A 12,349-nucleotide genomic window follows, 5' to 3' on the forward strand; every position below is an offset into this window, starting at 1 on the left:
GGCAGTGAGGTCTAGTTAATACAACTGAGTCTGCCAAGTAATTCAGGTCACCAGTATGTGCAACCTGTATTTGGGCAGTCAAACAGTCCTCCAGACACTGCTGGATGTCCACAGGTGCTCAGCTGCCTCAGTCACATGTAAGTGCCCATATTTAACACTCCCATGGTAGGCATCTATGATATGAGCCTAAATCCATCCTCAGGGCTGGGATCATTCAAACACCTTGTGCCAGGGGAGGATCCTCCAGAACCCCAGCCATGCCCTGTTGGGGTCTTCAGCAGGTCAAGTGTGATGTGTCCCAGCTCTATACCAAGTTCCTGGGTATTTCAAGAGAAATAGAATTGGCTGCCCTTGCCTGGGTAACTGGATTGGGCTCCTCATCTCTGCTGTGATTTCTCCCTTTGTTCTAGGGTGGGGTTGAATCCCAAATGTAGTTTCTAAGCATCACTATGACAGGGAAACACAAGGTTAAAGCAAAAAGCCTTCTCATATTTTCAAAGCCAAATCTCACGGGTGAGTCATGTCTGCATTTAGGCACAGCGAGGCAGACGAACGAGCAAAAATCGTTGGGAGCCACAGTGGCCTCATGTCAACTCCCGTGCCATGCTGCTGTTTGCAGTTCTCCATACCTTCCTGCCCCTGTGTCCATGGTGCAGCAGTTCACAGGGATGTGGGCAGCCTGTTCCTCTAAAAATGGCAGTTTTACATCATGGGCATGCTGTACATGGCCTTTCTGAGAGGCTTTTCAGTGCAGTGTAACAAAGTGGTAAAATGCCTGGAGGCCAATCAAAACCCTGAAGGCCCAGCCCCATGTTAAAGATAGGCTGGAGTCAGGCTGGCACAGCTTTTTGGAGGCTGCCCACGCCTGAGCACACACGTGTATGAGGTGAGGTGAGGGAGGGGAAGAGCAGGAGCCACTGGACTTTACTCTTGCAGATGAGTCACTCTGAGGGTAAACATGGCAATCTACAGCCTTTCCCCTCTTCTCAAATAAAGAAATGACGCAAGAATGATGTTGGGGTGCTGGGGAAAATGTGCCCTCCCTCCCTATTCCCTGCTGCCACTGCCTCACCAGCTGGACACAATCTTGCTATAAATATTTAGAGTGGCATTAAAAACCCAAAAAAGAATTTTTCTCTGTCCTTGTCCAAGGAACATTAGCTACCCAAACAAAACACGTCTCACTTTCTTTCTTGCTCTGTATGTATATGCTCTTGTTGCAGTCCATTCTGATGATTGATTTAGCTTTATATCTCTATTCTGGCTCTAACTCCTTGTTGCCTGTTTAGTTCTGCCTCTTCCTGGCAGTCGCTGTGGATTATTCTCTTAACTCTTAAAGAAAAAAATGATGCTATCTGACTTCATTAATGACACTGTTTTATGGGGTTGGGGAAGGATAGGTGGGATGTTTTTGTGCTTCAGATACTGATAAATGTGACATTTATTTAGAAGGTCCCAGGCTTCATAGCTTTGCACAGTTACACAAATTCTTGCTAGCCCAGAGTACAGACTGTGCTATTTAAATAGCTTATTTCTTCAGGGAGGGTAGTGTTGCTCCTTGCTGAATCCCCACTGCCAATTTAGGGCCAGGGCTTCTGAGCAATGAAGTTCCTGCTGCCTGCCTTAAAACTCTCTTCATATTCTTCCCAGAGATTGTGGCTTCAGACACATCTACAACCAAGTGGGCACACCAGCACTTCTTAGTTAGAATTTTCTTTATAAATAGACAAGAAATCACTAATCATGCCAAAGACAGTATGTCCTGTATGGCCCCCCACTCTATGGGGGAGGGAGGGGAGGTGGGGCATGAGCCCTGCTGAGAGGGTAGAGCTGTTTCTGCTACAGGACAGTCTAAATTGTCAGATAAAATCTGTTTCTAAATAAGTTATTGAGGCAAATTTTGTTGGGAGGTACGCTATTGACTGAACCAGACCTGAGTGGCCTTTCTTTTGGGAAGACAAAATTAGTGCATTACAATAGGATTGAGATCTTGCAAAGATAATAGTCTTGTCTGAACACAATTGGGAAAGTGGGCTTATTCACAGGGTATGTGACCCAGCAGCACCCTGAGATGTGATGCTGCAGGTGCCCCATAGCCCTTGATGGGCTGGAGCCCTTGGGGACTGTTAAAAACTGTGACCCTCTCGAATTGCTGCTGCACAAACTCCATCCATGACCAATTTATAGAAAATAGAAGTATCTACTGAAGAATGAACATGTTGTTGTAACACTATATACTCACCCTGCTCCTTCTGCTCTTTCCCCTTAAGTGTTTGGCATCATTCAGTTTTGGAATTATGGTGATTGAACCTTTGCTCTGACCCAGAGCAGCTCTTCTTATGTTTTAATGCAGTGGGATGATGAAATGTCTTGCACTAAGCAGCAGAGTGGAAAAAAAGCTGTAATCTGACCAGGCAGCAGACAGGTGCACAGAGATTGGTGATGTCAGACAACTTCTAAAACTCACATACTGATCCTATTACAATTCAGGTGAAAATGAACAAATATGGATAAAGAAAAAGGACTGCTCAAGACATAGACTTCACTGAGCTTATTCAGTGTTATGTACACTGTCACAATGACGATCAGCCCCCACAATCAAGAGACAGATCATCCCTTTACCCAAATTTTCAGTCTACATTGACAGGGGCAAGAAAAAATATTCCTTATTATGGTCTTATAAAACTGGGAGAGGAAACAAAACCCAGGATTAACATTCCTCATTGTATAAAGAGACAGTTACAGGGATCAAACTTAATCAGATGCCATGGAGAGGACAGGAAGATGCCCCAAGCAGCAGTGGTGGCTGGTTGGGGTCACAGCCTAGCCTAGGCTGGGAGAACATTAGCTTGCTCAGGGACTTGTACAGATGAACTTTAGAAATCTTGGAGGATGCAGATTTCACAACCTCTCTGGACAACCTACTTCTGTATGTCCGATAGGAATTTCTTCTGTTGCAATTTGTGAATGCTGTCTCTTGCACACAGAAAAATCTGCTAACTTTCTTCTGCTGCTGCTACTTGCCAGCTATCTGATCTTCTTCCTATTGTTTTAAGTCCAGATAGTGTTATGGTCCTTCTCCCTCATTCTCCTGTAACTAATATGTTATTAATTTTCTATTTAGCTGCTCAGCAAACATGATTTCCCTGAGTGCTATTGCCACAGCTGCCATTCACATTGGTATAATAGACAATGCTGAGCTAAGGCTTATTTTAAGAATCTGGGCTCAGTTTGGATTTTGTAGGCAAGGGCAACAGGCTACATCCATCAATACTGGTCTTGAACCCCTGACCTAAACTTACAGAGGCATGGGGACAAGTTTTACAGCATTGGAGTCACAGAGAAACTTCCCAAGAGTCACAGTTTGCACTGTGTACAGATAGAGAGATACAGCATGTAATTCAATAATTACTTTGGCCCAGTATATGTGGGTATGAAGATGTGTGGGCTTCTGGCTTGGTTTCAGGCCAATCTCTAATTAAGGAGTGAAAGATTAAGATGAAAGCAATTGCACTCTTCTTTAGTCAGAATGACCTACTAGTGTTAATTAAAACAATCTTCAGGCAAAAATAAATTTGGCTGCCAAAGTTATGTGCCTCACATTAAATAAGGATGTAGCTAGTTTAAAGAGTGCTAAGCTTCTAGAGGTTTCACAGAAACCACTCATACAGCTTTGGGCACTTTTGTTGGAATATTTTAAAACAAATCCTTTGCCTAAACCAGCTACTTCATGTGTATTTCAGACACCCGCTGGCTTTTTCTTCAAACTACATCATTTGAGAATGGGCACCTGCCAGCTTATCTTGGTCTGAACATACAGTGTGCTGGAGGATAAAATATCACCCTATCACTGGACACCGAAGTAGATTCTTCATCTGTCCTTTCTGTAGTCTCTGGTTACAAAAGACCCATGGCAACAGCAACAAGAAGATACTTAGATCCTACATTGCTCTGTTATTGGTGGATCTGAATATTAAAATGCCTGTGATAAAGGCATTCAGGATCTGCCCCTGATATTTTTAGGTAGTTAGAAATGTTCCCAAAGTAGGATCAGGCCTTTAAAATGCCATAACATTCTATTACACCTGTGTGAGACACCAATCATTGTTCTTAAAAGCCACACATCTTTCCCATCTCTCCTTTATACTGCCCCAACTTATAACTAGATGGCCAGGTGCTACTGCTGTTACATTGATCCAAGGGAAGAGAAAACAGGTCCAGTGCTTCAGAAATACTTTTTTTCAATGGGGATATGATGCCATCAGTCATCATACCTTGGGGGGGAGCCTGAAAGACCCTTCATCATGCAGAGTGGTGGTGCACTTAAGAGGCAAAAGGGGCCAGACAAAGAGAAACACTCATGAACTCATCTCCTTGACCTAAATTCTTCATTCTCTTGTTCTTAGTAGTCATGTTCTATTATTTTTCATCTACATCTTCTTTCATATGATTATAAGATCTTCGGGTGGCTCAGGGAGGAAGGGACGTCCAGTGGTCCCTAATTCAAACTCCTGCTCAAAGCAGGGTGAGCCATGGGATCAGACCAGGTCGCTCAGAGTTTTATTCAGTCAGATCTTAGAAACATCCCAGGATGAAGACCATGCAGCTGTCCTGAGGCCCATGTTTTCCTATTTGGGAACAGCATTTCCTGCCTGACATCTACCTCACAAAAGACCCTCCTCTTCTCCTGTGATGCTCCTGCACCATATCCCAGGAGGTGGTGCTGGTGGGGACTGCAAGTCTTTATCTCCTTCATGGGATAATTTAGGAGGTGACTGCTGAGAGTGCAACTCACAGATAGGGAAATCACTCTGGTTTTCCCTGTTGACAGCAGGATTTTAATCAGGGCCTGACTTAAATCATTAATTCACAGCCCTCAGGTTGTTTAAAGAGCTGTGATAATGAGCTGAGAAGAAATTACTATCCATTTTCTCTTGGCAGGACTGTAACAGCATGACATGACATTCATTGAATTTAGGAAAGAGAAGGGATAATCTTCAGAATGAGAAGAAGACAGAAAATCTACCCAGAAGAAACAATGACAGAAGATTCCTCCACATATGCAAACACAAAGAGGTCAATTTATATCTAATTTTTTCAACATGTCTTTATTGCTTAAGGGCATTTGGCAAGATAGCCATAACATAAACCTCACATCCAACATTACTTGGCAACATATTTCCCAGCTGGAAAGAAAATAAATTGGATTTTTTTCTTTGTGCTAATGCCACATTTTTTGGATGCTTTTTTGGAAACTAATCAAGAGATGGCTGCTCAGCATGCCTCTTCATTCTTGATGGGCTTTTAGTGCAAAATTGCCAGCAGCAATTTTCTGAAGTCCCCGGAGGTGTCAGATCGGACAGCTTCAGCTAATGGCTTCTTGTACATTTGCTGGAACTTCTCCTTTATTGCTGGCAGGTCGCTCTGAGGAGACACCAAGAGCCTCTTTAGAAGAGTGGTGAATGCTTTGAGTAACATGCCCTGCTCCTGCCAGCACCTCTGGGTTCAGATTCAAGGCCTACCGCACCCAGTGGGAGTAGGAGAGGAGAACCCAGGAGATCTAAAAATCTCAGAGGACTTTCAGCTTGACACTTGAAATAAAGGTAAGTCCGTGTCAGATGGTGGTGAGGGGATGCTAACTGTGAAGAGGGCCTGCATGGAAAGCTTTGCTGGGAGAATATCTGCCCTGTGGTGCTGTGCAAGCACAGCCTTGGTACTGGAAAAACTCAGTTTGCTGTGAACTCCTGAGGCCATGCCTTGGTGGCAGACAGGGAAGGGTGCATGTCCCAGGAGTATGGCTAAAAGAGTTCTTTTCCACCCGTAGAAGCAATTTACTGGTTACTTGCGGGGAAGAAACAAAGCTCAAGCTTGTCTTAAGCTTTCCTGTAAAAAGGCACCTACAGCGCAGGTCTGATCTTTATCACTGTGGTTTTTACATGTTATAATGACTGTGTCTTAATAGAGAATATCCTGGAGCCTAATTTTTCTCACTGTGGATCATTGAGAAATATGCTTTCCTCATGCCTGTGAAAGGCTTCTCCTCTGTGTCAATTGAAACAGCCCTGGGGTTAGAAGGAATACTTAAAGATTGTGCTTAAACATCTCAAATGCCTTGTGAAGTTTTGTGCTTCTTAAAATGACAGTTAACTCCTTTGGCTTTTAAATTTTCTTCCCTCCTCCCCATCTGTTTCTTCCCAGCTGGAATCAGAGAAAATTAGCAACATATGTTTATCAGTAATTCTCAAATTGAAATTGCTGCTTTATCATTAATTAACTAGGATTTACTTTTACACATCCTACTGGGCCTAGACCTCCCCATGGGTTGGTTTTAACCAGGTACAGTTGACTCCACTTGAAATTGCCTACATGCTTCCTCATTTAGGTCCTTTGAAAACAGAAATAGATACAATATCAAAATAGAGGTGCCTGGGTACAGAAGCAGAGTGTGACCACTGATGTCACTGGGCTGAAAAGGGTTTGCTGAGCATATGATCTATCAGGACTCACTCCATACCCTCTACGTTTGTATTTCTCCCAGAGCTGATGTGAGGCATTGCAGGACACAAGGTACCCTACCTCAGCCCTGGTCACAAGGATGCGAATCAAGGTCTCTTCATCAGTCCCAGCTCCTTTCATCGACTTGTGCAAAAGTGTGGCAAAGTAACCTGGGCAGTCTTTGGCACAGCTGACTAAAGAAAACAGTAAGAGGCCTCATTACACCTGTACATTTACAGTTTGTGATAACTTCAAGCAGAATTCAATAAATAAGAAAGAAAAGTTAACTCTAGTGTTTATGCTCAGACATTTGAGCTGTCAGGGCTTTTATTCTGAGACTGATTCCCTATCAGTATGAAAGGAAAAATCTTGGAGTCTGAAAGGGGATGTCCATTTTTCCACAAGAGATTACCAGCACTGAGTACTCTGCCATTCCACAGTGAAAATGACATGAATGAGAATGAGCATTTGCCCCTATGGGGTTCCTCTTGCCCATCTGTTCTTGGGGTGGCTGCTCACTGTGCAGATCACAGGAGAAAGATCTGTGAGGGCCTAAATCCAGATGGGTAACAACAATACCACTGACCTAACTGGAGACAGGACACTGTCAAAGCCAACCCTAGTGCTAAGTTGCTGTCAAGGACCCTGTACATTTTTGTGGTGGCTGCCTAGCACACTTCTTGTGGTGCCCAAGCACCTGCTGGAAGTTATCACCAGCCATGGTCCCAGGGGTAGCTTGGAGGTGGCCACCCTGTGTTAGAGGACAAATCATTCAGCTGTGTGGAGAAGAGCTATGTCTGGCTAGTTTCATTTTTAAAACTGAAGAGTCCTAATCTCTACTGAAAACTGTCTCTCTTTTCCCCAGCAGATGTCTTAGTTCAGCTTAGGGGTAACTCAATGGCTGTTACCAGGCTGTATACAGACCCCCAACAACCAGTGTCAGGTGATGGCAAGAACTAGAAAAGACAAGTCTTGAAATTATTGCTTTTTACCTAGAGTCAGATAAGCCTTCTCCAGATCTCCAGATGTTTCACTTTTAATGGATTCTTCTATGTCCTTCCCACACACCTGTGAGAACAAAAAGGAGCATAAGAGCTTCTGTCTGTACATGTCTTCCCACTGTACAAACCAGCATCAGATTCAGGATCCAATGGCAAAAGGTCAATCCAGATCCTTTAGAGCCTTTCCAAAGGAGTAATTCGAGGGCAAATGAAGTTCTCCTCTGGTGTAAGTGCTCACAGATCCACTGGCATCAAGAGAAGTGATGGAAAATCTACATCATGCAGCCCCAGGTACCTGACAGCTGCAGCTTCTTCTTGAGTGACCCTTGGTCAGCAGGAACTGTTCGAGCTTTCTCTAGCCCCTCTATCAAAGACTCCCACATAAATAAGATAATTTTTGGAGCTTTACCAACTCTGTGAAGTTCTGTTACTTATTGTCTTTGGCTTCCCAGGCAAAGTTTACAAGCACCGCGGTCATCCCAAAGTTTTTGTATTATTCTGTAGGGAATTGGAGGAGCAGACTGTCTCTTCAAAACAGAGTTTATCCTGACTTTTGTGAACTTCAGGAACCTCAAAGACTTTTACTGCTTTGCGTATCAGGATGTCCCTGCATGATTCAAGACTCTGACTTTTAGGTCAGAGCTGGGACACAGTGTATAAGGCAGCAAAGGCACCACGTAAGGCTTTAGTGCTTAAGTTCTGCAAACCACCAACCTAGTTTAGATCTTGCCCTCCCTATGTATCTCTCCAGCTGAAGGGAAGGGCAATTTTGCAAGATTTGGGCTCTAATCTTGGCCTACTTCTACTCCAAGTGCAGCCAGGCAGGATGTGGTGGGCTGGTTTGGGCAACCTGATCTGCTCAGCTTTAGGAATCAAAAAGCCAAGGTAGCTTGCTTATTGGAGCATTTAACTGAATCCCCAGGGTTTGGCCACTCCAAGGGAGAAAGTATCAGTTTGTGACTGGGTTTGTTCTCCTGCCAGCAACAACCCAAAACTTGGATTAAGCTGCAAATGTTTTTGTAGCTATTGGTTCCTTATTATGCTGACACTGAAATACGGCTTTGACTTGAGCTCTTTTCATCCTCAGTGCCTAAGGCTACAGTTTTCTGATGAACTCAGAGTCTTCCCTGGGAAGTTCAGTACTGAGAGCCAGAGGCTGGAGGGAGACTTTTTCCTGAGAATGTCACTGCTGAGCTTCCACCTTGCTGCTAGGAGAAGGACCTTGGATCTTCCATTGCAGAGGTAATTTCCAAGATATCTCCATATCAGGTCAGGTTCAGGCCCAGGCATGAGTAAAATGTTCCTGCTGGGTGACACAGGGAGAAGTATTGAGCAACCAGGATCCTGCTGCCTACTTTGCCTTATGTTTGGAGATGGGAAAGCACAGCAAAGCACCTGCACAGGCCATCTGCCCATTGCGGGCAGAGAGGAAAAGTCTGGAGATAAACTTTTCCTCAGACAATATGAGCTTGTGAAGTGGGGGGAACAGAGGAGACACCTTGTCAGGCTCTGTTTGGGAGAAGGAGAAAGAAAGACCAGAAAAGCAAATCCTTCCTTCAGGGGAGGAGTTTGTGACCCTGTCCCTTTGCTGCAGAAGGGGGACACACTGCCTTGCAGCTGTGGGAAGGAACAAAGAAATTGTGACATTTATTTGGTTGAATATTGTGTAGGTTATGAAGGGGAATGGGTTCTTCACTGGCAGAAGATACAGCTTCTTCTGTAAATCACCTATTTCTGTATTCTCAGGATACAGTTGTAAAAATATGTTTTCCAAGATTCTTAAAATATTCAAGAAGTTATAAAATGGCAGATTTTGTCTGCTCTGCATAGAACCACTTAGGTTGGAAAAGGCTTTTCAGAGCTTCAGAGCCATTGCAGGATCTGCACCTATATGTCAGGGCCTATGCAACCCACATTGCAGAAGACAAACTCACCTTTTCATAGGCTTGAAAAGTAGCTCTCAGCTGGCTATAGCTTCTCTTTGCTAGGACCACATTGAAAGCCAGTTCCTCTGTTCCCCAACGGCCTTCTCCTGCCTTCAAAATCACATGTTATTTTTTGGAAACACTTGTTTATACACAGTAGAGACATGGGGCCAGCCAGAGCCCTTGATCCACCAAGCTCCAGGCCGTGCCCCCCTTGCTCCTCTCCTTGCTCTGCCATTGCCCCCGTGCTTGGTTTGTTTTGTCCCCCTGAGGCAGCCCTTGCTGCTCAGCACGGGGACAAAAGGGATTTTTACACAACTGCACTTACTTCATACAGATCTGAGGCATCTTGCTCAGCAAGCTCTGCGTTGACCTGTTGGGTCTCATCTCGGGCTGCCTGCAGAAAAGGAGAAAACCGTAAAAAACAGCGGAGCGAGTGCTGGCGGCCCTGCAGATCTTTGGGTTGGAGTTTTGCTGCCATCTGCTGACACAGCCCGTGATGGGCACGGTGGGGCTCCTGGGCTCGCTGCCTTCAGAATCCTCCGTGTGGGGCTCACCCCAGCTTCATGTGCCTGTGCCGGGCCCCAGGGGCATTGCAGCGCGGATCCTCTGGGCCAGGACAGTGCCCGGTACCTGCAGCGAGGCGCTGCTGTTTCTCACAGCCCTGGATATGCCCTGGTAGCTGTGAAATGTTTTCCTGCCCAACCTGTGTACTCTGAGCATTCACCAACACTGTCATCCCTGGGAGAAATTATGAATGACTGATCAATGAAAAGAAAAAAAAAAAAAAAAGGAATGGATGTATTTGCTACTCCTGAAAGTATACAAGAGGATGGAAAGAGCTGTATCAATGCTTCCCAGAATGAGAATCTTAACTGTAATGTATTTAGTGATGTGACTGTTATGTCATCAAAGCTTCTTTTATTTATTCAATAGTCTTTTCATTTCTCAGGGCTGTCAGATCAGATTGACCACCACATTGCATTTCTCGATATGCTCCTATTTTTCTTAATTATAATGTGTCTTTATGAACGTATTGATTTTTTGCTTTATTTCATGAAAGGGGTTTCAAAAATGTGTTCTAATGGAAAATATGCTTTTTTTGATGAACGAAAAGCTAACATAACAGCAATCTCTTTCCCAGTTGTTCTGTATCTGAATTCTAAAATCCTTAGCTGAGATGGAAATAAGATTTAGTGGTTTGAGGCAAATTTCAGAATAATGGGGCCATGACCTTGAATGAGTAGCCTTTACCATGGTATAAATAACAGTAAAACAATCCTGTTATTTTCAAAGTATCAGTATTTATAAAATTATCTATGGCTTGTAAAGTGTACATATTAAAAAAGCTAGATATGTTTATTATTATATTATATATTATTATATATTATAATAATATTATATATTATTACAATATTTTTATTAAAAAGCCATAGATATGAAAGGCTCTTATACTGAAGAAGGCTTTTTGTTTACTGTAATTACCTTAATATTATATTACTTATCATTACTGCATTCTTATAAAGACCAGCCAATGCTTATTATGATTGCTGAGGGATAAAAGGAAATATCTCTGTCAGGCAGTTGCATAAGAGGAGCCTTACCTCTAGCAGCATGACTAATATCTTCCGTAGGGAGCCACTGGTGTCACTTTTAACATCAGATTCTAGATCCCTATCAAACACTGGGAAGAAAAAAAATCTGTGAGAGTTCAACCAGTGAGAAAGGATTTAAATGAAGGTGTTAGAAAGATAAAACAACTTACAATGTTTGTAGGCCTCTTTTATGTTTACAATTTCCTAGGAAAACAAAGAAATAAATAATGTAATAAATAAATAAATAAACACTATATTATTAATTAATAAATGAGCAAACAAAACACCAGCAAGTCAGCACCATGCCTGTAGTGTGTGAGATGTAGCAGCCACGGGGGTGGGAGAAGCCGTGAATTCCCAATCCCTGTTGAGGACAATGCTTTGAGGGGTTCCTGATTCATGCTGGTGCTCCTCTGGTTTTCCCTGCATTTGGGAAAGAGCTAACTTTTGTTTTTCACTAGGATCACGTTCCTGTACCTCTGGACCATCAGAACAGTGCCGAAGCTGACCTTTAACATGTATCTGGGGATTCTTCTCACCATCCAAGTCAGGTAGCAGTAGGATAAAGCAAAGAATGTCAATTTTATTGGTCTTTACTCCTGTTAAAGTTTCAGCTCCAGTATGGCAATCTTATTGCTGCAAACACTGGCAAGAGGAATTTCAGCCACAGAATCTGGACTGATCCCTCTTGCTTCTCCCAGGGATCCTCTTGGTGAGCTCTTTGCCCTGCTGCCTAAGGGAAGTCACACATGGTGCCCCAACCTTATTGTTTCGTGTGCAGAGAATCTCAATCAGCAGCGACTCATCTGTGCCAGCTCCCTTCATCGCCTTCCGAAGCTCTCGGGCCTCGTACTCGCAGGGCAAGTCCAGCAAAGCCAGCACAGCCTTTTCAAAATTCCCACTCAGGTCTCCCTTCAGGTCCTCTTCCATCTCCTGTGGGGACAGTCAGGAGGGTTAGTGCAAAAGCTGAGGTGAGATTAGAGGATTTCTTAATTTGTTTCAGGAAATCTAATGTTTTAAAAACTCCTTCTGTACCAAAAAGTGACAAAACATTTTTAAAAAAGGCCTTAAAATACATGGACTTTTTTTGCAAAATAAGTTCCCTAAAAATTTTGGTTTCAGATTGACTGAAATGATTGTCCCGTCTTCAAATACCAGCCAATATCAGTCTAGTTATGACTCTTACTTGTGTAAACAAATGCAAACTAGAGTTTTGAAAAGCTTAACAGGAGTTTACTCTGAAACAAAATGCATAAGCTTCTGCCTTCGAAAGAGCTGCCACACAGAGTATCAAACTAAGAACCTTCTCTGTCAATTTTGGTTAAAACTGACC

At 43.4% G+C, this 12,349-nt stretch overlaps 1 protein-coding gene and 1 long non-coding RNA gene across 3 annotated transcripts in view; one reads left to right on the forward strand and one right to left on the reverse strand.

Annotated features, from left to right (window-relative positions):
• On the forward strand, nucleotides 1-6,629 carry LOC131575580 (uncharacterized). Its single transcript, XR_009276808.1, has 4 exons — nucleotides 1-137; nucleotides 4,942-5,076; nucleotides 5,419-5,603; nucleotides 6,539-6,629. It is a non-coding gene; the product is annotated as an uncharacterized LOC131575580 (long non-coding RNA).
• Nucleotides 5,100-12,349, reverse strand: part of ANXA13 (annexin A13) — a 23,458-nt gene continuing 16,208 nt past the window's right edge. For both annotated transcript variants that reach the window (XM_058831183.1, XM_058831182.1), the window contains 8 exons: nucleotides 11,779-11,949; nucleotides 11,187-11,220; nucleotides 11,026-11,105; nucleotides 9,750-9,818; nucleotides 9,431-9,532; nucleotides 7,488-7,563; nucleotides 6,577-6,689; nucleotides 5,100-5,424 (listed from right to left, as the gene is read on the reverse strand). In XM_058831183.1, the coding sequence (XP_058687166.1) occupies nucleotides 5,305-5,424; nucleotides 6,577-6,689; nucleotides 7,488-7,563; nucleotides 9,431-9,532; nucleotides 9,750-9,818; nucleotides 11,026-11,105; nucleotides 11,187-11,220; nucleotides 11,779-11,949 (765 nt within the window). In that variant the 3' untranslated portion in view covers nucleotides 5,100-5,304. The remainder of the gene's footprint in view (nucleotides 5,425-6,576; nucleotides 6,690-7,487; nucleotides 7,564-9,430; nucleotides 9,533-9,749; nucleotides 9,819-11,025; nucleotides 11,106-11,186; nucleotides 11,221-11,778; nucleotides 11,950-12,349) is intronic.

The sequence above is a fragment of the Poecile atricapillus genome, chromosome 2, assembly GCF_030490865.1.
Source record: "Poecile atricapillus isolate bPoeAtr1 chromosome 2, bPoeAtr1.hap1, whole genome shotgun sequence".
NCBI lineage: Eukaryota > Metazoa > Chordata > Aves > Passeriformes > Paridae > Poecile > Poecile atricapillus.